The sequence below is a fragment of the Elephas maximus genome, chromosome 1, assembly GCF_024166365.1.
Source record: "Elephas maximus indicus isolate mEleMax1 chromosome 1, mEleMax1 primary haplotype, whole genome shotgun sequence".
Taxonomy (NCBI): domain Eukaryota; kingdom Metazoa; phylum Chordata; class Mammalia; order Proboscidea; family Elephantidae; genus Elephas; species Elephas maximus.
Genome location: NC_064819.1, coordinates 9,112,853 through 9,140,801, shown reverse-complemented (window position 1 = coordinate 9,140,801; position 27,949 = coordinate 9,112,853). Strand labels below are relative to the sequence as shown.

At 39.2% G+C, this 27,949-nt stretch overlaps 1 protein-coding gene across 2 annotated transcripts in view; it reads left to right on the top strand.

Moving 5' to 3' along the window:
* The window catches only part of IGSF11 (immunoglobulin superfamily member 11), a 205,078-nt gene extending 181,701 nt beyond the window's left edge, over positions 1-23,377 (top strand). The window contains exons 5-7 of one of the 2 annotated variants that reach the window (XM_049877076.1): positions 16,828-16,950; positions 18,425-18,491; positions 22,120-23,377. In XM_049877076.1, the coding sequence (XP_049733033.1) occupies positions 16,828-16,950; positions 18,425-18,491; positions 22,120-22,561 (632 nt within the window). In that variant the 3' untranslated portion in view covers positions 22,562-23,377. Of the gene's footprint in view, positions 1-16,827; positions 16,951-18,340; positions 18,492-22,119 lie in introns of both variants that reach the window. The other variant, XM_049877066.1, reaches the window with a different exon arrangement.
* The last annotated feature ends 4,572 nt before the right edge of the window (positions 23,378-27,949 follow it).

Below are 27,949 nucleotides of genomic sequence, written 5' to 3'. Positions count from 1 at the left end.
TTACAGTTTCAAAGTATGTCTCTACAAATTACTTATTAATTACAAATGGAAAATAGTGTCTTTATGTTGGAGAAGCGTGGTGGTTATACCACCAGTATTGTGACAAAGTGATAATCACGTGCCTCCTAGTGTATGCGCTGAGAAGGACACAACACCGTTTATGTGGTTTTCCTGCCAAGACATGAAACATGAGTCTAGTCATGAAGAAACACAGAAACACATCCAAACTGAAGAACAGTCTTCATGTACTCTTCAAGTATGACAAAGAAAGGCTGAGGAGCAGTTCCACATTGAAAGAGACCAAAGAGTCAAGAAACCTAAATGCAATGCAGAATCATGGATTAGAATCTGGACTGGGGAAAAAACAGGGATGAAGGACATTATTGGGACAGTTGATGAGACTGGAATATAGACTGTGGATAATACTATTGTATCAATGTTAAATTTCTTGACTTTGAAAATTGGATTGTGATTATGTAAAGTATTCCCTTGTTTTTAGGAAATATTCACTAAGTATTTAGTGGTAAGAGGCATGATGTCTACCACTCACTTTAAAATCATTCAGAAAGAAAATTATATATTTAGTGAGAGAACGGTAAAGCAAATGGGGCCAAATATAATCAATTGTTGAATCCAAGTGAGTGATATATGAGAATATTTTTGTAGTATTTTTGCAATTTTCTGCAAGTTTAAAATTGTATCAAAATAAAAGATACCAAAAAATTGTTATCTTGTAATTCATACGTAGATACTCAAGAGGAAAATGCATTTATAACCTGTATCCTATGAGGTACACATTAATTTTTATACAGAGAAGTGATGATAAAGTGATTTTAGTATTGTCCTCTTGGTAAATAGCAATCTTGAATTCTAGGGTAAGGGAAAGCTATACTTAAGGCTGGTATTATTTGAAGCAAAATGTAGCAATTTGGTGTGTCTGTCTAAGGCCTGTACAACTGGGTTAGATTCCATTGAGTGGAAATAATGCGTGGGACACAGTTTACCAGCCTACATCAGTGGTTCTCAACCGGGGCAATTTCATTTGGCCGTGTCTTGAGACATTTCGGTTGTCACAACTGGAGTAGGGTGCTACTGGAATTTAGTGGGTGGAGGCCAGGGATGCTGCTAAACATTTTACAATGCACAGGAGAGCCCCCAACAGCAAAGAATTATCTGGCCCCAAATGTGAATTGTGCCAAGGTTGAGAAACTAGTGCTCTAGATTGATAAAGCAAACCTTACCTTTTTCTCATTACTAAAGGAGTTTTAATACCACAAGATAATAAATATTTCAAAAAAAAATTCTATCAATTTACCCCTTAACCTTACCCGCTGCCGTCGAGTCTATTCGGACTCATAGTGACCCTATAGGACAGAGTAGAACTGCCCCATAGGGCTTTCCAGGGCTGGAATCTTTACAGAGGAGCTCTGGTGGCACCTTGGTTAAATGTTTGGCTGCTAACCAAAATGTCAACAGTGTGAATCCACGAGCCACTCTTCAGGAGCCCTGTGGGTCAGTTCTTCTCTGTCCTAGAGGGTCGCTATGAGTTGGAATCGACTTGACGGCAGTGGGTTTTTTTTTGGAATCTTTACGGAAGCAGACTGCCCCATCTTTCACCCAAGAAGCAACTGGTAGGTTTGAACCACCGACCTTTTGGTTGGCAGCTGAACTCTCAACCACTGTACCACCAGGGTTCCCTATTCTGTCAACTACTGTTTATTAAATATCAACTGTGTTTGAACTGCTATATTAAATGGTTTACATATATATTTTAATTAAAAAATTGAATTATGTAGTTTTTTTAAAAAAACCTAGAGAAGTTCAAATTTTAATAAAAGTTCCCATATTTAAATTTGGGTCTCCTCGGCCTTTGTTGGATTTGTCATAGCCAAAATTTTTTTCCCGGTCTGTAGGTTCTCTTTTCACTCTTTTGGTGAAGTCTTTTGATGAACATAAGTGTTTAATTTTTAAAAGATCCCACTTATCTAGCTTATCTTGTGGTGTTTGTGTGTCGTTAGTTACAGTTTGTATCTTTTTAATGCTGTGTATTAGGGTCTCTAGTGTTGATCCTATTTTTTTCTTCTAGGACTTTTATAATTTCTGGTTTTATATTTAGGTCTTTGATCCATTGTGAATTAGTTTTTGTGTATGGTGTGAGGTATGGGTCCTGTTTCATTTTTTTACAGATGGACATTCAGTATTGCCAGCACCGTTTATTAAGAAGACTGTCTTTTCCCCATTTGATGGACTTTGGGCCTTTACTAGAGATCAGGTGACTGTAGGTGGGTGGGTTTACATCTGGGTTCTCAATTCTGTTCCGTTGTCTGTCGTTGTACCAGTACCAGAATGTTTTGACTATTGTAGCTGTATAGCAGGTCCTGTGGTCAGGTAGTGCAAGTCCTCCTACTTTATTCTTCTTCTTCAAGAGTGCTTTACTTATCTAAGGCCTCTTTCCTCTCCATATAAAGTTAATGATTAGGTTTTCCATCTCTTTAAAGAGTGCTGTTGGTATTTGGATTGGGATTGTGTTGTATTTGTAGATTGCTTTGGGTAGAACTGTTATTTTCACAATGTGGAGTCTGCCTATCCATGGGCCTGGCATGTTTTTCCATTTATGTCGATCTTTTTTGCTCTCTTGCAGTAGTGTTTTGTAGTTTTGTAAAGGTCTTTCACATCTCTGGTTAGATTTATTCCTAAGTATTTTATTTTTTTAAGGGGCTATTATAAATGGTATTGCTTTCCTAATTTCCTTTTTGTAGTTCACTTTGTTGGTGTTTAGGAATCTAACTGATTTTTGTATGTTTATCTTGTATCCTTTTACTCTGCTGAATCTTTTATAAGTTTCAGTAGTTTTCTCGTGGAGTCTTTTGAATTTTCTGTGTATATTAGCATATCATCTGCAAATAGGGACAGTTTTACTTCTTCCTCAACAATCTGGACGTGCTTTATTTCTTTTTCTTGCTTTATTGCTCTAGCTAGGACTTCCAGCACAGTGTTAACAGGGGTGGTGATAAAGGGCATCCTTGCTTATACCTGTTCTCAGGGGGAATGTTTTCGGCCTCTCTCCATTAAGAATGATGTTGGCTGTTGGTTTTGTATAGCTGCCCTTTGTTATGTTGAGGAATTTCCCTTCTGTACCTGTTTTACTGGGGGTTATCAGGTATGGGTGTTGGACTTTTTCAGATGCCTTCTCTGTGTCAATTTAGATGATCATGTCATTTTTTTTATTTATGTGGTGGATAACGTTGATTGATTTTCTAACGTTGAACCATTGTTGCATACTTGGTATGAATCCCACTTGGTCGTGGTTTATTATTTTTTTGATATGTTGCTGAATTCTGTTGGCTAGAATTTTCCTGAGAATTTTTGTATCTATATTAATGAGAGTTATTGGTCTATAATTTTCTTTTTTTGTGGGGTCTTTGCCTGATTTTGGTATCAGCGTTATGCTGGCTTCATAGAATGCATTTAGAAGTATCCCTTCCTTTTCTATGTTCTGAAATAGTTTGAGTAGTACTGGTGTAAGCTCTTTTCTGAATGTTTGGTAAAATTCCCTAGTGAAGCCATCTGGGCTGTGGCTTTTTTTTTTTTTGGTTGGGAGTTTTTTTATTACCTTTCCAATCTCTTTTGTTATGGGTCTGTCCAAATTTTCAACTTCAGTTTGTGGTAGTTTGGGTAGGCAGTATGTTTCTAGAAATTTGTCCATTTCCTCTAGGTTTTCAAGTTTGTTGCAGTATTCTTTTTCATAGTATTCTGTTATGATCCTTTTTATTTCAGTTGGGTCTGTTGTAATGTCCCCCATTTCGTTTCTTATTTGATTATTTGCGTCCTTTCCTGTTTCTCTTTTGTTGATTTGGCCAGTGGTTTATCGATTTTGTTGTTTCAGAGAACCAACTTTTGGTCTTGTTGATTCTGTCTACTGTTTTTCTATTCTCTATTTCATTTATTTCTTCTGTAATCTTTGTTTCCTTTCTTCTGGTTGCTGTGGTCTTCTTTTGCTGTTCTGTATTTGTGTTGTGTAGCTAATGTTTTGATTTCATCTCTTTCTTCTTTTTTGATGTTTGCATCTGTTACTGTAAATTGACCTCTGAGCACTGCCTTTGCTGTGTCCCAGAGGTTTTGGTATGATGTGTTTTCATTCCGTCTCTTGAGTTTTTAAATAGTCTCTATACTGTTTCCCTTTTCATTCATAATACTGTTTATTTGTCACTTTATTCTTTATTTTTTGATCAATCTTGATAAAAACCAGTGTTTGGTTTTGTCAGTCCTTTTGTATACTTGTATTAATTTCTGTTCTTCATTCAACAAGTATTTGTTGAACATCTTCTAGGTGTTGAAGATACATTAGTGGACAAGATGGAAATATTTCTCTTCATGGTGGTCGTTCCCTTTTGTAAGCTTTTCAGCTGGGATTGATTTTATGTAGTTGTCCTAAGGCTGCGGGCTATGTGTTTCATTTTTGCCAAAAGCCCTTGGAGTTTTTACCAGTTCAAGGCTAATTGTTTATTGGCTTGGGGATTCCTGTGCCATACATGTAAAGTAAAATAAGACTCTACATGTAAATGTAGCCAAGCTTGGAGCTTCTGTTTCTCATGAGAGACCTTGTTAGCGGCCATCCAAGGTACAACAGCTGGTTGCTATTCGCCTGGAGCAACAGAGGAAGAAGGAGAGTCAGGAAGAGGAGAAAGAAATGGAATGTGTAGGCAATTGCCTCCATGAACAACTGCCTCCTTTGTCATGAGACCTGAAGAACTGGTTGGTGCTAGGTTGCCATTACTGAATATTTACATCAAAGATTCTATTGAAAAATCCTCTTCAAAAGGGAGAAAATGCAGAACAGAATTTCAAATTCCCATGGAATCCGGACTTTCTTTCCTTATGCCACGGAGACTAAATGAACCCCTGAAACTATTGCCCTGAGATAATCTTTAAACCTTAAATACCCCCTGAAGTCTTCTTAAAGCCAAATAATAGTATAGCTTAACTAGTAAAGAATGTACACCTTGAACTGTGTCTGTGGAATCATTTAAGAACTATGTGTATGGAATCAGACTGACAACAACAACTCGAAAGGTTAGATGGAGACTGAGGAGGCAGTGAGTTTATGTTAATGGAGGAGGAACAGTCCAGAAAAGGAGGGTGAGTATGGTTGCACGACTTGAAGAATGTAATCAATGTCACTGAATTGTATATGTAGAAATTTTTGAATTGGTGTATGTTCTGCTGTGTATATCCTCAGTAAGACCAAAATAATAAGATAAATTATTAAAAAAAGGAATCTACCTACAGCACGGAGCATATATAAACATACATGTCAGACTACAACATAGAGTTAATAATTTGAGTCCTGAAAGCCTTGGTTAGAACCTTGCCTCTACCTTTTGAGCAATGTGACGTTGGGAAAATTGTTTAACCTTTCCCTGCTACAATTTCCTTCGGTCTGAAATAGATACCACAATAAAATCAAACTCTTGGAATGTTAAAATAATTAAATGAGTTAGTCATGAAGTGCTAAAAAGAGCGCATCGCACACAGTAAATTCTCAGTATTAGCTGTTTCAGTAATTATTATTACTTTGGTAAGTAGGTGGAGTTCTTCCAGTCCTTTTGCTGAAGGAGTGACACATTCACGGTCCTGGCTTCACAGAGGGATCTCAGTTTAGGTCCCATCCACAGGGACCCAAGACCAGGCCTCTTGTCTTTGTGTGGACATGGGAAGTGTGGCAGCTGTTCCTCTACACCTGTATCCAGGTTACCTGTCTGACTTTGTTTCTGGTTCGTTGAGATGTCTCTTTTCTTTCTTATAATAGTGCAGCTAAGTATGTACACTTAGAGTTGACTGAGCATTTTTTGTGTTTGTAACTAGAAAGGATTCCTCATTAGCTCAGGCCACCATGTTTTCTCAAATGGAAGCCAGATCTAATAAGCCTTAAAAAGTTTGTCATGATTTTTTTTTTCTGATTAGAAAGCTATGCATAATCATAAAAACTTAAATGGTACAGAAATAAAGTTGGATGAGAAAAGTTCTCTTAATCAGGATACAGGTTAAGAAATGCTGTGAGTAGTATGTTATGGGTTACTTCTTGGTAATAGATAACAGGGGTTTTACAATTTTACAGGCTACCCATCACAAGATAGGTAATACTAATATTTTTGCTGTGTTGTCTCCAGTCTTCTGTTTGTGTATCAGTATACATTTTTTTCTTTTAATGGTCTCACATTTCATTACTATTTTGTAACCTGATTCCTTTAACTTATTGGAGACCATTTCTTACATCGTAAAAATGGATTCTACGATACCATTTTAAGAGTATATTATAGTTTAGACCCTATTGTTGGATATTTAAATTACTTTGAAATTGTAACTTTAATTTTTAATCTAAGGTGTTTTAGGGTATTGTTTTGTAGCTTATATAAATGGTAAGAGGTTTTAATAGTCTAGATTTTTTTTAACCCATTATAAATAAGTCTATTTTTGAAATAGTTTTTTTTTTTTTTTTTGTATAGACCTTGCTGGAGAGCAAAACCTGCAGTAATATATTCTAGCGCTGTAGTCCTTAACCCTCACTGGGTATCAGAATCACTGAGAGGACCTTTGAAAATGTCCATCCTCAGGTGCCTCCTCTAGACATTTTAATTTAATTGGCCTGAGACAGAGTCTAGCATTAATGTTTTTTTCAAAAAAGTATTTCTAATGTGCAGCCAGTGTTGAAAATCACTTGGATAACACATTAACATATCAAGAAGGATAAATTAGGTCATGGAGGGTTATTCCTTTCTGAGATGACACCCACTCTCCAAATCATGCAGCCTTTTGGCAACCAAGGATCAAGGCAAGTACAGTTGCCCCTCACAATGGAACTTTTTTTCTCTACTGCCCAGTAAAGTTGGAACCCCGCAAGAAAAGCTGAGCGATGTAATCAGAATCCTTTCTGACTTAAAAATTGACTTTGAAGAAACACAGAGAAACTTAAGTTGTGTTTTTTTCTTAAAATTAATACAAATAAAGGAAATTAATTTCTTAATTATGCTTTCATCTTGGTGACTATAAATTATATCATTAAATTTTATTTTCATTATTAATGAAGCTGAATTTTTATACAGTGTTCCTCATAGTTCCTGACAGATCATATGTTGTCCTCATCCTTTCACAATTTAAATAAAATGAAGGGAGATTCTTAACTCTCTTGATTGCTTGTGAACTCTGTGTACAACTTTGTGTGGGGATCGTAGCTGGAGCAGAAGGGTATCTTAAATACCACTGTAGTCCAACACTATCATGTTACAAAGGAGAAGACTGAGAGCGTACCAGGTTTGCCCAATATCTCCTGATAGAAAGAACCTGGATCTCCCAACTCCCATTATTCTGCTAAGCTCGGAAGCCTCAGGAATCTTGATTCTCCTCCTTGAATTGCCACTTCTGTTTCATGTCCCAGTGATAATGTTTCCATAACCTTCTCATAAGGAGCAGAAATGTTTTCATCCACTTAAGTTGCTGAATAAAATTAGGTGTGTATTTCTCCTCTTCATCAAGACGTTATTCTGACTGAAGTGTTTCCCTGTTCCATTTTGCCCTCTGACATAAAGGGAAGAAAAGAAGCAAGTCACATGGAAAGTTCAGGACTCCCTCTTTACAAAAATAATCAAATGCCAATGATTATCAGAACTGTATTTATTCATACATTTGTTCATTATAGGTATATGTATGTGTGTAGGCACACACACATCCTGGCACTTACTCTGTGCCGCTCCTGCAGGGTAGAGTGTCGGGGAAGGTAGGAAGTGCAGAGACGCATCTCCATCCTAGAGCTCACTATCTGATGGGGGAGACAGACACAAACATAATTATACTGCTACATGTTTAATGCTATGAAAAGATTTAAAACAAACCAAATCCACTTGGATCGAGTAGGTTCTAACTCATAGCAACACTATAGGTCAGAGTGAAACTGCCCCATAGTGTTTCCAAGGCTGTAATCTTTGTTTTTTTGTTGTTTAATCTTTATGGAAGCAGAGTGCCGTATCTTTCTCCCATGGAGCGACTGGTGGGTTCAACCCACCGACCTTTTTTTGTTCAGCATCTCAGTACTCTAACCCTTGTGCAACCAGTAAAAAAGATACACAGTGATTTAAAAGACAGAAGTACTGTCTGAGGAGTAGGGGAGGAGCATTATAGGAAAAGATCACTGAGCAGGAAAGGATCTTAAAAGATGAGTAAGAAGTTTTACTGGGTTTGTTGTTTGGTGTCGTCAAGTCGGTTCCAACTCATACAACCCCATTTACAACAGAACAAAACACTGCCTGGTCCTGCACCACCCTCACAATCATTGTTATGCTTCAGCCCATTGTTGCAGCCACTGTGTCAATCCATCTCATTGAGGGTCTTCCTCTTTTTCACTGACTCTCTGCCTTACCAAGCATGATGTCCTTCTCCAGGGACTGGTCCTTCCTGATAACATGTCCAAAGTACGTGAGACAAACGCTCTTCGCCCTTGCTTCCAAGGAGCACTGTACTTCTTCCAAGACAGACTTGTTCGTTCTTCTGGAAGTCCATGGTATATTCAGTATTCTTGGGAACACCATAATTCAAAAGTGTCGATTCTTTGGTCTTTCTTATTCATTGTCTAGATTTTGCATGCATATGAGGCCATTGAAAATACCTTGGCTTGGCTCAGGCGAACCTTACTGTTAAAGTGACAGCTTCTTTTTCTTTCTTTTTTTTTAACACATTGAAAATATCTTTTGCAGCAGTTTTGCTGAATGCGGAGTGTCCTTTGATCGAAGGACTGCTGCAAAAAAAAATCCTTGACAACTTCGATCTTTTCTCCATTAATCATGATGTTATTCATTGGTCAGGTTGTGAGGATTTTTGTTTTCTTTATGTTGAGGTGTAATCCATACAGAAAGCTGTAGTCTTTGATCTTCATCAGTAAGTATTTCTTAAAGCTGGCAGGATTGTGCCATCTGCGTGTCACGGGCTGAATTTCTGGCGGTTCCCTGTTGATGTATGCCTGCAATCGTGTTTGAATTATCGTCAACAAAATTTTACGTTCAATAATTTCCGCATTTGGTTGGATCACCTTTTTTGGAATGAGCACAAACATGGATGTCTTCCAGTTTGTTGGCCAGGTAGCTGTCTTCCAAATTTCTTGGCAGACATGAGTGAGAACTTCAAGTGCTGCGTCTGTTTGTTGAAACATTTCAATTGGTATTCCGTCAGTTCCTGAGGCCTTGTTTTTTGCCAGCGCCTTCAGTGCATCTTGGACTTCTTCCTTTTATACCCTCGGTTCTTGATGTGCTACTTCCTGACGTGATTGAATGTCTACCAATTCTTTTTGATGCAGTGACTCTGTGTATTCCTTCCATCTTCTTTTGATATTTCCTGTGTTGTTCAATATTTTGCCCATAGTATCCTTCAGAACTGCGACCGGAGGCTTGAATTTTTTCCTTTAGTTCTTTCAGCTTGAGAAATGCTGAGCATGTCCTTCCCTTTTGGTTTTCTAACTCCAAGGTCTCTGTACATTTGATTGTAATAGTTTACTTTGTCTTCTCAAGCCGTCCTTTGAAATCTTCTATTCGACCCTTGATTTTATCATTTCTTCCATTTGTTTTTACCTACTGTATGCTCAAGAGCAAGTTTCAGAGTCTCTTCTGACATCTGTTCTGGTCTTTTCTTTCTTTCCTGTCTTTTTAATGATGTTTTGCTTTCTTCATGTATGAATTCCTGAATGTCATCTCACAACTCATTTGGGCTTCAGTCATTAGTGTTCAGTGTTTCAAATCTGTTCTTCAGATGGTCTCTAAATTCAGGTGGGATATACTCAAGGTCATATTTTGGTTCTCGTGGACTCGTTTTAATTTTCTTCAGCTTCAGCTTAAGCTTGCATAAGAACAATTGGTAGTCTGTTCTGCAGTTGGCCCCTGACTGATGATATTGAACTTTTCTATTGTCTCTTTTTACAGATTAGTCTGTTTGATTCCAGTGTTTTCCATTCGGTGAGGCCCATGTGTATAGTCACCATTCATGTTGTTGAAAAAAAGGTATTTGTAATGAATGAGCCTTTGGTCTTGCAAAATTCTATCATACAATCTCTGGAGTTGTTTCTGTCACCAAGGCCATATTTTCCAATACAGATCCTTCTTTGTTTCCAGCTTTCACATTCCAATCTCCAGTAATTATCAATGCATCGTGATCGCATGTTCGATCAATTTCAGACCGGAGAAGTTGTTAGAAATCTTGAATTTCCTCATCTTTGTCATTAGTGTTTGGTCTGGAAATTCAAATAATAGTCATATTAACTGTTCTTCTTTGTAGGGGTACGATATTATCCTACAGTGTTGTACTTCAGGAAAGATCTTGAAAGAAAATTTTTTTGAAGTGATGAATTCAACACCATCTTCTTCAATTTGTCATCCCCAACATAGTAGACCATATGACTGTTCGATTCAAAGTGGTCAATACCAGTCCATTTCAGCTTACTAATGCCTAGGGTATCGATCTTTATGCATTCCATTTTGTCTTCGATGACTTCCAATTTTTCTACATTTATACTTCATACATTCCAGGTTCCAATTATTAATGGATGTTTATAGCTGTTTCTTCTCATTTTGAGTCATGTCACATCAGCAAATGAAGGTTCCAAAAGCTTTACTCCATCCATGTCATTAAGGTCAACTCTACATTGAAAAGGCAGTGCTTTCCTAGTCATATTTTGAGTGCCTTCCAACCTGAGGGGCTCATCTTCCAGCACTGTATCAGACAGTGTTCAGCTGCTATTCATAAGGTTTCCGCTGGTCAGTTTTTTTAGAAGTTGACCACCAGGTCCTTTTTGCTCCTCTGAAACCTGTCCACTATGGGTGACCCTGCTTGTATTTGAATAATGATGTAATAGCTTCCAGCATCACAGTTACACACAAACTACCACAGTATGACAAATTGACAGATATGTGGTATTTGCCAGGTAAAAGGGAGTGTCCGAGGGAACCAAACATACAAAATCTTGCAAGTGTAAAAGTTTGACATTTTTAGGTGAGAAGACCTATGAAGCTGACATAAAGGCTCATGGGAGTTTGGCAGGAGAGCAGTTTGGCAAGTTCTGGTCCAGATTGCCAAAGGCATTATATAACATGCCAGGGAGTTTGGATGTTATCTTTGAGACTGGGGGTGTTCACTGCAGTTTGTAAAACAAGGGAAGATAGCCATATGTGCATTTTAAAACATAGCTATAGCAATCATGGTGAAAGATTGGCAGCCAGTTCCTGTATGGGAGGCTTGATAATAGTTCCATAAAGAAAGGAAGAGGGCCTGAATCAGTCCCTGGTGATTGGGATGGAAAAGGGACAGGGGAAAGGCTGGGATTCAAGAGAGATGCCAGGCAGAAATGAACAAGACTTGGGATTTGGTTGGATGTTGGGACTCGGGAAGACAGAAGAGTCAAAGTTAACACCAATTTCTATCTTGTAAAAAAAAAGAAAAAATCTTGAGCCACATATAAACAGTAACCACATCATCTCAGAGAGGGACTTAGAGGATTGTTTGGCAAAGGTAGTGAGTGAATTAGTGGTCCCCTGGGAACCCTAAATGGGAATTTAAATAATGATGGTAGCTAACATTTCTCAAGCACTAACTGTCATTCTCCTGTGAGAATTAAAGCTGAATCATAAGCATAGAGACACTGATGTGTAACAGGAGCCAAAAATTTTGACATTTCTGGGAACCTGGACAGAAGCGTGTAGGAGAGAGGTGGTCACGATCTAATCAACTGCTGCCACATCCTGAGTGTTTAAGTGTGTGTTCATGGACCTCTCTGTTGCTAATGGTGAGTCATTCCTGCAAATGACTATTAAAAGGTTAATACACAGAACATATTTTATACAAATACTGTGAGTGGTATTCCAAGAAATAAGTTTTGGAAGCAAAATAAGTTTTGATGTGCGATTCTGTGGAATGTTGTTAATACCAGGAGATCCAAATATTACATTGTTTAAACATTTCCCAGTAAAGTTCATTGGTGTTTTCCAGTGTTTGAGCATTCGCTATTGGCTACAGCTCTTTGTAAATACTATAAAAGCAGAAATGCAAAGAGAAGAAGACAAGACTGCCGCTGTAGAATGCACTGACATAAAATGGAAAATGGATTTAAAATCTGAATTGGCAAAAAACAATATAGATTTCAGTGGGAAAACCAAATCAAGACAAGCAGACGAAATATTTTCATCATTGAATAAAGGAAATGAATTAATATGAAGCAACATGTACCCTAACATCCTTCTCGAAGGTACTTTTGGACATGCTCTTAATTCAGTGACCCTCAGCACAAAAATGCAATAAGATTTTCTAGACTATTTGGCATGAAACAAAGATCAAGACTGTTGGACAGTGCACTAAATGCTTTATAGTGTTTGAAAATTTCACTTTAAGAATGACAGCTTTTAAATATTAAATATTTGTGGCATTTTAATTTTTTAAAATGCTTTCTTGGCATTTATTTTGTTTCTGTGTTCTGTTTTACTATTTTCTGTTATCAGTTGGCCTTGATTAGGCTGAGATCATTTTTACATGCTATTGGAATATTATTATATGAGTTCGAATAATAATAGACCGTGCATTAATTGTTAAATCTTTCATGTATAGAATAATTATAAAACTATTATATGAGAAATGATTCACTGTTTATTATTATGATCTCTCATTAATATCTAAAAATACATAAATCATAATAGGAAAAATACAGAATAATTTGTTTCAGGAATTCTTCTTTCTCTTCAAATCCTGAGGATTAATATCTGTTGAGAATTTGGAGACATTAGGACTCGCAATATTTTTTAATGTTTCCTAAATTTCTTGACTGGTTATTTTCAGAATTCAGAAAAAATACAAGTTTTCCAAGAAATACCAGGAAGGGAATTCCCACACAGAAGCACTACCAGGCACTATACTAATGTCGTTGCTTGCATTATCTCCTTTAGTCCTCATAGCAGCCCTATGGTATGTAGGCACTTGGTAGCTCCATATTACAGATGAGGAAAGTTAAAACATAGAGGAAGAGGAGGTAACACTCTTGGGACCTCATAGCTAGTAAGTGGTAGAACTGAATTCAAACCCAGGCTCTCTGACTCCAGAACACAAGCTCTTAACCTCCACACCATCAACTAGGCAGTTGGAGACGTGGGTCTGGAGCTCAGGAGAGAGGACAGAACTGGAAATGGACTCTTAGATTTGTTTCTCTCTTGTTCTAGTCCTGGTACATAGCTTCTGTGGGATATAGTGTTGCTATGAACTACAGCCGTGTGGGATTTGATGTTGTTGGTGCTCTCCATGTTATGTAGTTCCACACTATTAAACTTTATTTAAAACAAAGATCAAAAGAACACTTATTCTCTAAATTCATTTCAGCAAGTTACTTTTGTGCCAGAGCAGACCAAGTGAAGTGACAGGTTGAGGAATTAGCCCTGCTAGTTTTAGGAAGGGCTGTGTGCTTTCTGGCTTGGAACAGTCTGGTGTTTGCTGAAGAGGCAGGCGCTCCCATCTCCGCTTTGCCTTGTCTGCATCAGCAGCCCTGTTTGCCTCTGATTAGTCAGTCCTCTCTTATCAATGTGTCTGTCTCATTCCCTGATTATACTCTGAGTTAGCTCTAGTATGGTATGTCAACCTCATTTAGGAATAATTTCTTACAGCAATCTGCTCATGCCTGTGTCTACAAAGGGAAGAGCAGGGAATTTACTTTTTTTTTAAATTAATTTCTTAAAGACATAATCTTTAAGCTTTCTTTCTTCATGCCAGAACGCTCCTTAGGTCAGCTGTTAAGAATTTCTTAAATTATATCTATGGAAATGCCAACAAGGTCATTTTATTGTTTCAGTGTGAGCTAATCAAATTCCTAGAATTTCAGGGCAGGGACAAAACAAAACCGCAGTGTAAGGTTGGTTGCTCAAATGTTATGGTTTTCTTGCGTGGTGACATTAAGACGTGTTGAAGACAGAGCTGGACGGGTGGCTCAGTTTAATACTAACAGTATTGGTGCATTTCATGGATAAGAAATATCCTGTAAAGGCACCCTAAGGAATAGTGTGGTTTTTAAATCCCTTACTGGAAAATCAAGTGTGTAATGATCATTGTGAACTTGAAATTGACTCTACGGCAGTGGGTTTGGGTTTTTTGGTATGTGTGTGTGCTGTGTGATCTTGGGCAAACTACATAGCTTCTCTGAGATTTCTTATCTTTGAAAAGTAGGAAATATACAGCCTAGGCTTTATGAAGATTAAATGAGATATATTTAAACTCTATGTACAGCGCATGTGGTACCCAATAAAAACTCGAGAAAAACTAGCCCTGTTTTTAAAGAAAGGAAATGTACACAAGTGAGAATCAAGAAACACCAAGTATATAAACTTAGGTGTATACCGTACAATCCAAGTGTGTAAATTTATTAAGTATTATGTTCTGGATAAGTAAGATAGCCACATAATATCTTTCTAATTCTTTAAATACTCCCATTTTGAAAACAAAACTCTCCTCTCCTGCCCTGTATATTGGAGTTCCTTCAAGTGTGTCTCTGATGATGCTTCAGTGACTTATTAACGCCATCCCTTATACTGTGTTTGAGGACAGAGGGGTAACCCTGATGGCTGCTTACGTGTGTAGCCCTTTCCATGAGTTCTCTAGATACTTGGGCAAGTCTGGTGGCAAATATTTCCTCTGCTCTTGTGTTCTGTTAGATCCCCTCTTCTGTGCTTCCGTAGTGCTCTGTAATCTCTAGTCCTGGCTCTTATCACATTTGTTGTAACTGCTTCCCCACTTGTCTCATTAAGGTAAGGGACTGGGTTTGTCCTGTTTATTATTGTATTACCATTCTCAGAAATCACCCAATACTCAGAAAGTTGCTCAATAAATATATACTTATTAAGTGAACTAGGAGTCATGGTGGTACAGTGATTAAGAGCTCAGGCTGCTAACCAAAAGGTCGGCAGTTAGAATCCACCCGCCGCTCCTTGGAAACCGTATGGGGCAGTTCAGCTTTGTCCTGTAGGGTCACTATGAGTCAGAATTGACTCAACAGCAGTGGGTTTATTAAGTGAATTAATAAGAAGTCCCTGCATGCTGTAGTCTCATCTGCCGTTTGCTGACCCTTTCTTTGCTTCTCCCTTTGATGTAGATAGAAATGAGGGTTCCCAGCAGAGGAACCAGATAATTAAATCTTAGTTCCTTGTTAAACCAGCTGCTATGGGGTCAGTTCTGACTCATGATGACCTTATTTGTGTCAGAATAAAACTATGCTCCATAAGGTTTTCAGTGGCTGATTTTTTGGAAGTAGATCACCGGACTTTTCTCCCAAGGTGCCCCTGGCTGGACCCGAACCTTCCACCTTTCAGTTAGCAGCCTACCTCATTAACCATTTGCACTACGTGGGATCCTTCCATGTTAAAAAGGAGATGGCAATAGCTCCAGGTCTTTGTCCCAGGAATACATGAGCTTTGTGTCAGACTTCCGTTTTTTAACTTGTGTAATTAGGAGGCTTTTCGACTTACTTCTGAATTTCCAGCTATTTTGAATGGTTCAAATGGCTGGGTGTGATATGTCCTGGCTAAGGGAGACGCCGAAGCCTAGGGCTTTGAGGTCAGGCAGGCCTCCCATCCAGTTCCAATTCCTCATGACTGGCTCTCTAATCTTACTACCCATCTAAAGCCTCAGGCTCCTTATCTGTTCAATGGCATTAATAATAATATTACTTACCTCATGGAGGCATTGTAAAGATTGAGACAGTACATTTAAAGGCTTAGCTAATGCTTGGCACCTAGTGATAACCATTAACTTTATATTATTACTGTAAGTCATTTACATTTTCTTTACAAGGAATAAATAAACAACCTATGTTAATTCTGATGAATTACTGAAATGTAAACTGTTGAAACCTTTCTTGATAACACCACTGTGGTGGCCTTGGAAATACCCTGCCCAGCTCTCCTGGGAGCCTAATGGACTGACAGCCCCAGCTGCCACCCCTCCGGACCCACCACAGCATTTGCATCAAGGCGATGCTTCCCTTGGGTGGCTTCCAGCCAGGAACCGGACTCAGCAGGGCTGCTAATAAAGGCCGATTCTTGCCAGGCGTGGGACTCCTTTAACGGGTGACTTTGGCTCAAGGACTCCTCGTCAGCTTGGCTGAAACTTCCTTAAAACAGCTGAAATCTAATAATCTTTCTACCTGGTCTTCCTACCTTCCCTTCGCAGGGGTCAGACCTGCATCACCGTCTGAAGGCTGTCCCAGCCTCCTCCAGCCTCCTTTCCATGTCCTTTATGGGTGTTTCCTTTAGTAAACCTTATGCACGTCTTGGTGTCTGCTTCTTGGAGGTCCTGAACTAGCACAAACAATTAGAATAGTTGTTGGACGGGAGTAACATCTGGTACCCTCGAGTGTGGAGTATATATTCATTCCATCAACTATGAAGTGAATATTGTTGTAATGAGCTTAATTTACTCTCTAAGTTATTGCATTACCTCCGAATTACAGTTTGTGTGAATGACCATAAATTCTCTAGGATAGGCATTTCCGTAGGGGAAATTGCTAACCTTTCAGACTTACCAAGTTCATCCGCGCATTGCTGTAAGAGTGATCTCCTTTAGGACAGCCCCGTACAGTGCTAGGCCGTTAGTGTGAGTTAGTGATGTTAGCCTGCAGCATTCATGAACCGAAAAATTTCTCAAAAAAGAAAAAGAGAAGTTATTGATAGCTGTCCAGTGTTTATTTTTAGTGTTACCTTCTTCTGATTTCTTTGTTTTTCTAATCCTTTCTCCTAAATCCTCATGTGATTATTATTTTTGTGACAGACCAGGTCCAGGGGACAGTCACCATCCGGAACTTCAGCGCTCTGTCTTCAGGTTTGTACCAGTGTGTGGCCTCTAATGCCATCGGAACCAGCACCTGCCTTCTGGATCTCCAGGTTATATCACGTAAGTATATACAATTCTGATGTCAGCTGTGGGTCTGACACACCAGGATCCTCAACCTGAAGTTTTCAGGTTGTCTGAAGATGACTAAATAGAAATTCTTTTGCTTGTAGTCATTGTTGAAAATACTATAAAAATGTGATGACATACTTAGCCTCAACAATAGAATATCTTCTTTATGGCAAAATATCTTCCTTCTCAGGGTCATTAGAACCATTAGAATAAAAATTTACTATATTCTGTTAGAATATTCTATTAGTATGTACTTACTATGTATTAGAATTATTAGCATATATTATGTAACGTATTATATAGTGCTATGAAAACCCTGGTGGCATAGTGGTTAAGTGCTACAGCTGCTAACCAAAAGGTCGGCAGTTCAAATCCGCCAGGCGCTCCTTGGAAACTCTATGGGGCAGTTCTACTGTGTCCTATAGGGTTGCTATGAGTCGGTAATCGACTCAATGGCAGTGAGTTTGGCTTTTTTTTTTTTTAATAGACATTACCCTGGTGGTGTAGACGTTAAGTGCTACAGCTGCTAACCAAAGGGTCAGCAGTTTGAATTCACCAGGCGCTCCTTGGAAACTCTGTGGGGCAGTTCTGCTCTGTCCTGTAGGGTCGCTACGAGTCGGAATTGACTCGACGGCACTGGGTTTGGTTTTTTTTTTGGTATAGACATTATGAGAAGCCCTGGTGGCGTGGTGGTTAAAGCGCTCAGCAGCTAACGAAAAGGTTGGCAAGCTGAACCTGCCACCTGCTCCGTGGGAGAGAGATGCAGCAGTCTGCTTCTGTAAAGATTTACAGCTTTGGAAGCCCTATGGGGCAGTTCTCCTCTGTCTTATAGGGTCGCTATGAGTTGGAATTGACGGCCATAGGCTTTTTTTAATAGGCAATACGGAAATTTGTAATGACCTTACGGCTATGACAAGACCATCTTGTGTTTTTCCCTCACCCCTTTTATCTGCTCGGTTATTGGGTCCCCAGGTCATAAAGAGGCATTCTCTTTAGTGGAGAATTCTGTGTTGTTGCCGTTCACTTGCAACAAGTGAATGACCTGGCTGTGATACGACGATGACGTGGCACACTGAGTGCCAGGACTCATGGGTGGCTCAGACCCGCCAGACGGGTGGCATCTTATTCCTCCTTGGCTCTGTGTGCTGCTCTCCTAAAGCTGTGTGGGTCGTCTGTTCATTGACTCAACAAATATTTGCGAGCCTATGATGTGTTAGTCCTCGCCAGTGGGGATGTAGAAAGTGAATTGAGGTTTAACTTTTTATGGGTGCAGTACTTTAGATGATTTTGCACATATACACTTATGTGTTTATAGAGTTACATGGGTATATTCAATTTTTCTTTTTTTCTTCTTTAAATATACCTTAAATATGTTTTGCAGCCCATCCCAGGAGCATTGGACTAATAGCTGGAGCCATTGGCACTGGTGCAGTTATTATCCTTTTTTGCATTGCACTAATTTTAGGGGCATTCTTTTACTGGAGAAGCAAAAGTAAAGAGGAGGAGGAAGAGGAAATTCCTAATGAAATAAGGTTTGTATGTCAGATAACTTGTCTTGCATGACCAGTGTCTGTATTTCTATTCACTTGGTTAGTTAAGATTTCTTTGCTAATCTCATGAGTGTGATGGCTAGGATAATTTACAGTGGCCAGGGTCCAAACATCATTTTTGGGGTTCTATCTCAAGTATGATTATGGCCCTAGGTCAGAAATCAAAATATCACTTCTTGGTGTGTGTTTGTTAGAAATTATGCACACACACACACACACACAGAATTCATCTCAGAAACTATCCAGGTGCATTTATACAAAAAAAAAAAAAAAAAAGATATGCCTTTTTCTTTCACAAACTGCTCCGACACTGGTAGTTTCTTTTATTTCTGGGAAATGTGTGCATTACCAGGCCAGTGTTACTGATCACTTTGGACATTCTCTATCTTAGGGCATATAGAGTTACATAGTATCTTTGCAAGAATGATCCTGGGATTTGCACCTGAAGGATCAAGCCTACTCTGCCCAACTCTACATCCTTTCTTAAGAAGCATATCTTCTTTGTTTCACAGAAAACATAAACCCACAGAATTTTTTGTTTGTTTCATGTAGACTGCAGGTATCCAGAAAGGGTGAACTCTATACTTAGTCTCAGCTTTTGAAACAAAGTATAGCAACCAGGTTTTAGCTGTGATGGCGTCTTGCTTTTATATTGAAGCTTTCCAGTGACCAAGGTATCTGAGGACCTCATACCTTGGACCCCACTTCTCCTTTGGATATTCTGAGCGGCGTATCAGCTGTCTACTGTGTTCTCTTCCTTGCTATGCTCCCACTGGGCAGCCTTTGGGAGGTTCCGTGTCTAGGAGCAGCATAGCCAGCACAGTTTTTTCAGCCCCTGACACCTGTCCTTGACTGTCACAGATCAGGCAGCTTCAGACTTGTGTGCGTAGGAGTGAGTTGTCATTCCTGAGCCCGGCATACGTTCTCTCTCAGGGCTGTGTGATTGCTGAGGGGTTGTAAGGTGCGTCAGGGGCAGCCTGGTTTCAAGTCAGGCCAAGTCCTGACGATGTTGTTTCTGTGAGACCCTGAGGCAGTGAGCACACTGCTCTGAAGCCTTGGTTGCTTCTGTGAAAATGAAATGTGATGATTATGTAAAAGGCTTGCTTAGCACAGGACCTCGCACGTGATAGTCAGTAAATGGTAACTATATGATTATCATCGTCTCACCGATAACTAAGATGACTTGTGGCAACAGCAGTCACCATAAAGAAAAGGTTTCATATATGGAAAAATAAAACAGTGTGTGTGTGTGTGTGTGTTAAATGATATATATGAATGAAGTGTGGCTATTTTCACATAATAACCTTCCTGTTAGGTGGTATTAAGGCTTATGGCCCTTTTGGGCTCAACCTATTTCTAGGTTCAAGGAGAATCTACATATCGTAAATAATATTAATGATCTTTCAATATTTGAGGTATATACCTCTAGAAAACCAACCTCCTGTTGCGTGTTTCTGGTTATGGTGAAAGAAGAAAGCCACACAGGGTGAGCGAGAACTTCCAGTGCAACGGGAGCTGGGAATGACGCTTCTGTCAGTGTGCTTCTTGCACGAGGTGGTATTATGAATGAATCTCTCATTCGTGTTAGCTTTCTTAAAGGGAAAATTGGTAACGATCTAAATCTAAAATATGGACTGTGAATAGAGAAAATGGTATTCTCCTTAATATGAACGTTAAGCTCCTTGGATGTTAACATTTCAAAACGGCCTTTTTTTCTCTAGTCTCTTGCCATAGTAGAAGGCCTGTGGAGTGTAAGATAAATTTATATGTAGATTTTTTTCAATAACCACAGCTTTTTATGGAAACATTTAAGTACAAATAAACTGAACTCACGAGATTTAATAGATCTTAATCGTTTAAGCCGCAAACCACATTTTACCCCCTTAGTGACAGCTTTCTAAAAATTTGAATTCTCAAGATAATTACTTTACATCTTCACTTAGCTTTTCTAAGCATTAGGTTTGCAGTCTATCAGAGATTGGCCGTTTGTTAGACTGGTTTTAGATTGTTCCTATTGTTACGGTGTATGTGTGTGCGTGTGTGTGTGTGTGTATATAATATATATATATAATTTAATATGAAAGAGCTTGTTTTATTTTTTAGACAAGCTGTTTCATATTAAATCTTCCTAACAACCTTATGAGCTAGGCACTATTTTGTGCCCATTTTACAGATGAGGAAACTGAGCATTGGAGAAGTTGAGTAACTTATCCAAAGTCATATAGCTGGTGATTGGCACAGGTGAGATAAAACCGAGGCACTCTTGACCTAGAGTCTATGCTCATAGCCTTTGCGTTGAAAGTAACTGGGATTTTAGGGGGAAAAAAAAAAATCTCCAAGTAGTCTTTTTACAATAGTGAGAAAGGAGGAGAACATAAAGCAAGAAGGAACACCAGAGGAACACAGCAGCACCTGTACACACAGGCCAGAGCAGTGTGGGTCAGCGTGAAGGACAGCTCAGACAAGGGTATGCACATCCTATGAATACAGGGTCAAAGTGGTCTTTAGAGAAGAGTGACTCTCAGCGTATTGTGGAGATTTAGGGTTTCAGGTCCAGTCTCAGATTTCTTCCTGTCATGTCTTTGGTTAAAATGCATTAATGACACTAGTCTCCTTAGCCTGACATATGTGGCCCTTCAGGATCTGACCGGCACCTCCCTTCCTGGTGTTCACTCTCAGCACTTCCCAGCTCACTATGTTCCAGTCGTGCTTCTGCATTCTCCCGTGTCTCAGGGCCATTGCTCACACCTTTGTCCTTTGCCTGAACTGTACTCCTTCCCCGTTCATCGTCCTCTTCACTGAATGCCTTGATCCCAATCAGGACTAGGCAGGCAACAACGCACATCAGTTGCTTTGTGCCCCTGCCCAACCTTTCTGACTTGCAAGTATTCTCGCATTTACTACCAGCCTATTTACCTATAAGCTTCTTGGCTGTAGCTTAGTCACTTTTATCTGTATTTGAAACATCTGGCAGAATGCCTGGCACTCAATACATGTTAAATAAATTAGTTAATGTCTTAACCTTAAATCAATAACTTCTCTTAGCCTCTTGTTATTTTTAAAGGTTGGGGCTGTGAGAAGGAGTAGATGTTATCCCAGAATAAGGTTATTGAGGAAAACCTCCCGTTGGCCTACCACGGCAATGTCTCCAACCCCAAAGGACAGTAAAATCAGGCCAACTCTAATAATTCTTGAAGAAGTAGCCGTTTCCCACAAACCATAGCTTGGTTTATGAGCTCTTTTTCAGCAAGCATCTCAGTGGATTTCTTCATGGGCTGTTTTCCTATTTACAGCAAAAAAGAAAGAAAAAATCCATCTGCTTTTTACTTTTGTTGGAAGAGGCAGTCTTTGAGAAATTTTGTATTTTCTTTTCTACTCTTGGAGACTGAGAAGTTGAGGAAAAATTTTCTGGCCCCTTGTCTCAGAGAGTGAGTGCTGTCCAGGGCTACTGTGTTCGCTTTCATGGTAGAGTGGTCTCTTCAGAGGGTTTGTGTTTGACGGACATATTAGCCTTAGCAGGAGAAGAAAGGGCGCTGGGCAGGAGGGCGGGGTAAACTTCATGTAAATTCTAATGACGACTTTTCTTTCTTTCTTTTTAATTCCTTTTCAGAGAGGATGATCTTCCACCTAAATGTTCTTCTGCCAAAGCATTTCACACAGAGATATCCTCCTCAGAAAACAACACGTTAACCTCTTCCAACACCTACAACAGTCGATACTGGAGCAACAATTCAAAAGTTCATAGAAACGCGGAGCCGTTCCCTCAGTTTAGTGACTTGCACCAGTCTTTCTCTCTCCACTCAGGCAATGTCAACATACCGTCCATTTATGCTAATGGGAGCCACCTGGTCCCAGCTCCACATAAGACTCTGGTAGTGACAGCCAACAAAGGGTCCTCGCCACAGATTGTGTCCCGGAGCAATGGCTCCGTTAGCAGGAAGCCTCGGCCTGAGCATACACACTCCTACACCATCAGCCAAGCAGCACTGGAGCGAATTGGCGCTGTGCCTGTTATGGTGCCAGCCCAGAGTCGGGCCGGGTCCCTGGTATAGGACAAGAGGGGGTAAAGTATTCAGAAAAGAATAATGGAGTGTGTCATACACGGGGGGGTAGGGTGGGGCGAGAGCTGGGAAAGAAACCCTTTCCTTACCATGACGTTAGTATAAAGCACCGGAAGAAGCAATGCTGTTACCTGGCCACTAAGGTTTGTCAGAGGGACTAGAACGCTCCATCATGAAGACTTCTTTCTCCACCAGCGGTTCCCTGGGATTCTGTTCAAAAGCTGGACCTCAAAGACGTGCCAAGCCAAGGGAAATGCAGAATAGCACTTCAGACCCAAACTGCAGTCCATATGGGCTTGTTCTTTAATCCATGCTTCACCTAAAAAAAAAAATTTTTTTTTTCACTTAATGTTTTTTTTTTTTTTTTTTCTCAAGAGACTAAAAGTGCCAGATGAAGTTTAAATAATGAAATTATTTTAAAAGAAAGGTATCTCTAGAAGAAATAGTGAGCCAGGCTGTGCTGTGTTCTGTGTCTCCCATTCCCTCATTATGTAGGGGGCATGATGGCAGAAATGGTCAGTACCGGTCCCCACAAGGCTGGCTCTTGTATCAAAGAATCAAAACGTTTTACATAAAAAAATGCAGTAAGACATGGGGAAAAGCAAGGGCAACTTCTTTGGGATGTCCTTTAGTATTTATTTCTCTCTTCCTGACCCATGGATTTCGTATTTGGGATGTTGCTGTGTCTACAGACTCTTGCCTATCTCCTCTTCTCTAGGATCAGTTACAGGTCCATGGCAGTTACTGTTCATTATTTCCTGGAAAGATATTTTTTTAAAAGACAACTTTTTTTTTTTTTTTTTTTTTATACATGCAGGGTATTGGGCTAGGGAAGGCAGGACTGCTGTTTCACCCCGTGTTCAGTGACCTCCGCGGGAGGCCATCGCAGAAGAGCCAGGTTGTGGTTTGTGTGGGCAGCACAGACCAGGAAGGCAGGTCTTAGGGCATCCTCTCAGGACAGGGCCACCCAGTGCTCCTTGTTATCACCGTAGATAACTTGTAATGAGGGCCACACCAATGCCTTTCTGCTGAGGTAGATAACTTACCCCTTGTGTGACAAATAGAGGTTAGTAAATTGTTACAGAGAGGGCAGGAGTTGTTTGGTTTTTGTTTTTTCAAACTAATTATTTTTGCGAAAGCATTAAGACCAAGACTAAAGAAGTGTCTTCAGGCATGCTCCTGGGATGGTCTGCCCTATGTCTGTAACAGCTCAGGGTTGCAGTTTTGCACAGTTTTTCCCAAATGCATTTTACACCACTATAAAGAGACTCCTTTTGTGATTAATTACCCGGTTTGGCTTGCCTTGCAGTTCATCAGATAATTTACCAACTCCCCGCTAGGTTTTGTGCTCTGTAAATCTGGCCATACTTGTGTGGGTGACTGTTTCGCCTTAATCACACTTAAGGCGACCCACAAATCATTTCTTCCCAGATTTGTTGCCTACTTTATGTATAATACCAGCCCCGTGATTGATTGATTGATTAAGAGCACCTTTTCTTTCCTGGATGTGTTCCCTCCCTTTCTCTCCCTCCGTGCTATTTGCCCTCTCTTCCTGCAAGCGTAGTCATCGTAGGGAATGGTCTCTGGATTTGAATAAACGCAGACCGACGCTACTGCACACGCCGTTTTCCAAGTTCAGAACCTAACCATCGCAGCCATTCCATTATCGCTAAAAAGCTCAATTTTCTTTAGCATTACTTATTTTTTTTTCCAATTTGATGGTTCTTGATTTGTAAAAATTTAAATAAATGAATGTCTATACTTTTTATAAAGAAATATGAAAATACCATGGCCCAGAAGAGATGGTACTATCAGATGTTGTTTAGACAGCATTTATCTTGTATTTCTTTATTCTTTCTAATTATCTAAAATTCAATAAAAGTTTATTCATATAAAAACAAGTTGTCATTAATTATCATAATACTAGTGAATATATGATTTTGGACTTAGTGTTTGTCTTAATTTTCTAAGAATGTTTCATGTTGTTGAATAGTACTCATAATCATTTTCATGACTGTATAGTATTCCAAAATTCACTTAATCTTTCCCTTATTGTTAGAAACTTAGCTTGATATTCATACTCAAGTGTGTTGCTGAAAATGTGACAACGCTCTCCATACATGAAGCTATTTTCAAATTTCCTAGTCTGAAGGTTGGTGAAGGCAGGGCCCATATCTGCTTTTTTCACTACTGCATTCCTGTCGCCTAGCACAGTGCCTGGTACGGGCATTGAATAGATAAATGACTGATGAGTCCTGAACCCAAGTTGCCAAGTCAAGTTTTGAGTGTAATTATACTTCTTGATACATCATTTTTTTAAACTTTATTTAGAGATGATTGTATATTCAAATGAAGTTGCAAGGAATAATACAGAGATCCGACAGACCCTTCCTGCAGTTTCCCCTAATGTTAACATCTCACTACTGTACTATATTGCAAATTGACATAGACGCAGTCCTGTGGCCTTCTTCACATTTCATCAGTTATACACGTACTAGTGTGTGTGTATTTAGTTCTCTGCAGTTTTATCACTTGTGTAGAATTTCATGGCCGCCACCACGTCAACATACAGGATCCTTTGTGCCGCCTTTTTTTTGCCATGGCTGCATCCCTCCCTCCCCCAGTCCCTAACCTCTGGTGATAACTAATCCCCCTCTATAACTTTCTCATTTCAAGGATGCTATAAATAGAGGAAACACTGATGGTGTAGTGGTTAAGTGCTACGGCTGTTAACCAAAAGGTCGGCAGTTCACATCCACCAGGCGCTCCTTGGAGACTCTATGGGGCAGTTCTACTCTCATATAGGGTCACTATGAGTAGGAATCAACTCGATGACAATGGGTTTGGGTTTTTTGTTGTATATAAATGGAATCATGCAGTATATAACCTTTCAGGATTGTTTTTTGTTTGTTTTTTCTCAGCATAATTTCTCTTGTGATCCATGCAAATTGTTGCTTGATCAATAGTTCATTACGTTTTATTGCTGAGTAGTAGTAGTCCAGTCCAGTAGTAGTCACAGTTCAACCATTCACACATTAAAGGACATTAGGGTTGCTTTCAGTTTTGGGCTATTGTGAATAAAGCTGCTGTGAACATTTGTGTACGGGTTTTTGTATGGACATAAGTCTTTGTTGATCTGGGAAAAATGTGTAACAATGCAGTTACTGGGGCATATGTTTAGTTTTGTAAGAAATTAATATACCATTTTCCAAAGTGGTGGAAACCCTGGTGACATAGTGGTTAAGAGCTACGGCTACTAAGAGGTCAGCAGTTCAAATCCACCAGGCACTCCTTGGAAACCCTACGGGGGCAGTTCTACTCTGTCCTGTGGGGTCACTATGAGTCGGAATTGACAACAATGGGCTTTTTTTTCCATTGGTTTCCAAAGTGGTTGTACCCTTTACATTTCTACCAGCAATGTATGAATGACCCAGTTTCTCTGCATCCTTGCCAACATTTGGTGTTAGCAGGGTTTTTTTGTTTGTTTTTTAGCCATTCTTATAAATCTGTAGTGATTTCTCATTGTGGTTTTAATTTGCCTTTCCCTAATATAATAACTAATGATGGTGAATATCTTTTCATTCACTTATTTGACATCTGTATATCCTCTTTGGTGAAATATTTGTTCATGTCTTTTGCCCGTTTTCTAGATGATTCTTTGTTTTTTTATTGTTGAGTTTTTAGAGTTCTTTAGAAAGTTTAGATACAAGTTCTTTGTTGAATGTGTTGTTTGCAAATATTTTCTCCATGTTTGTGGCTTGCCTTTTCATCGTCCTCACAAGGTCTTTCACAAAGCAAAAGTTTTCAGTTTTGATGAGGTCCAGTTTATAAATTTTTCCTTTTATGGATTGTGCTTTTGGTGTCAAGTCTAAACTCTTCATTTAGACCTAGGTCCTGAAGATTTCCTCCTGTTTGCTTGTTTGTTTTTTTTAAAAATTTTATAGTTTTACACTTTACATTTAAGTCTGTCATACATTTTGAGTTAATTTTTGTATAATAGGTAAGGTTTAGCTTGAGATACATTTTTTTTCACCTATTGATGTCCAATTGTCCTAGGACTATATGTTGAAAAATCTGTCCTTCCTCCAGTAAATTGTTTTTTTACATTTATTTAAAAAAAAACATATTTTTGTGAGTTTCTTTATGAATTCGCTATCTTTTCCACTGATCTATGTGTCTGTTACACAGTCTTGATTACTGTATTATAGCTACTCAATATTGAGTAGCGTGATCCCTGCCACTTTATTTTTACAAAATTGTTTTAGCTATTCTGGGTCCTGTGCCTTTCCATGTAAGTTTTAGAATAAGGTTTTCCGTGTCTACAAAATACCTTATTGTTTTGATAGTGATTGCATTAAACCTATAGATCAATTTGAGAAGAATTGGCATCTTTACAATTTTGAGTCTTGCAATTTATGAACATGGTATGTCTCTGTTTATTTAGGTCTTTGGTTTTTTGACCAGCATTTTGTAATTTTCAGGATATAGATCATATATATATATATATATATATATAGTTAGTTTTATACCTAAGTATTTTATTTTTGTGTATAATTGTAAATGGCATTGTGTTTTTTAATCTTGGTTTCTACATTTCTTGTTAGTAAATAGAAATGTGATTTAATTTTTCGTGTTGATCTTGTATCCTGCAACCTTCATGAACTAACTCACTTTCTCCAGAATTTTTTTCTTTGTTTGTTTCTAGATTCCTTGAGACTTTCTGTGTACACAGTCATGCATCTGCAAATAGGGGCAGTTTTATTTCTTTTTCTTGGCTTATTGCAATGGCTTCTTAAAGTCTTGTGGCTTCTGAGTAGGGTGAAGGATTAGCTCATCCTGAACCCTGCTGACACTGCTCTGGCAAGGACGTTGAAGTTTTGTCTGCTACCTTCAGGCAGGGAATGGAAGATCAGCCCCCATGCATCTCCACCAACACTACCTGACAAAGCAATCAGCAGTACCTGCTCCTGCCTATTGAGAGATGCTGGCACCACTAGACAGGATTTGTAGTACTGCCACCCTGCCGGGCAGGGGTAGATGGAAAATAATTTCTCCACCCAGCCACTCTGAAACTGTGAGTGGGGGGTTGAGTGCGGATTTTCTGTTTGTGTTTGGCTGGAGCAGCGTGAGTATTGCCAAAAGTTTTATGTTGTTAAACTCTCCTTTCCCCTTTGGCTACAGAGAACAAGCTTTTATTGGATTTTGTTTGTTCGTTGATCTGTGCCTATTGACAATTCCAGGTTGGAGGCTTCTGCAGCATTCCGTCCGGGTTGTATGAGAGAGAACAAGGAAACCCAGGGAACTTACCATCATGTTATCCCTTAAGTCCCAGGGTCCCTAGGATATCCATCTCTTCTTTGTACATTCAGTGTCCTCTTA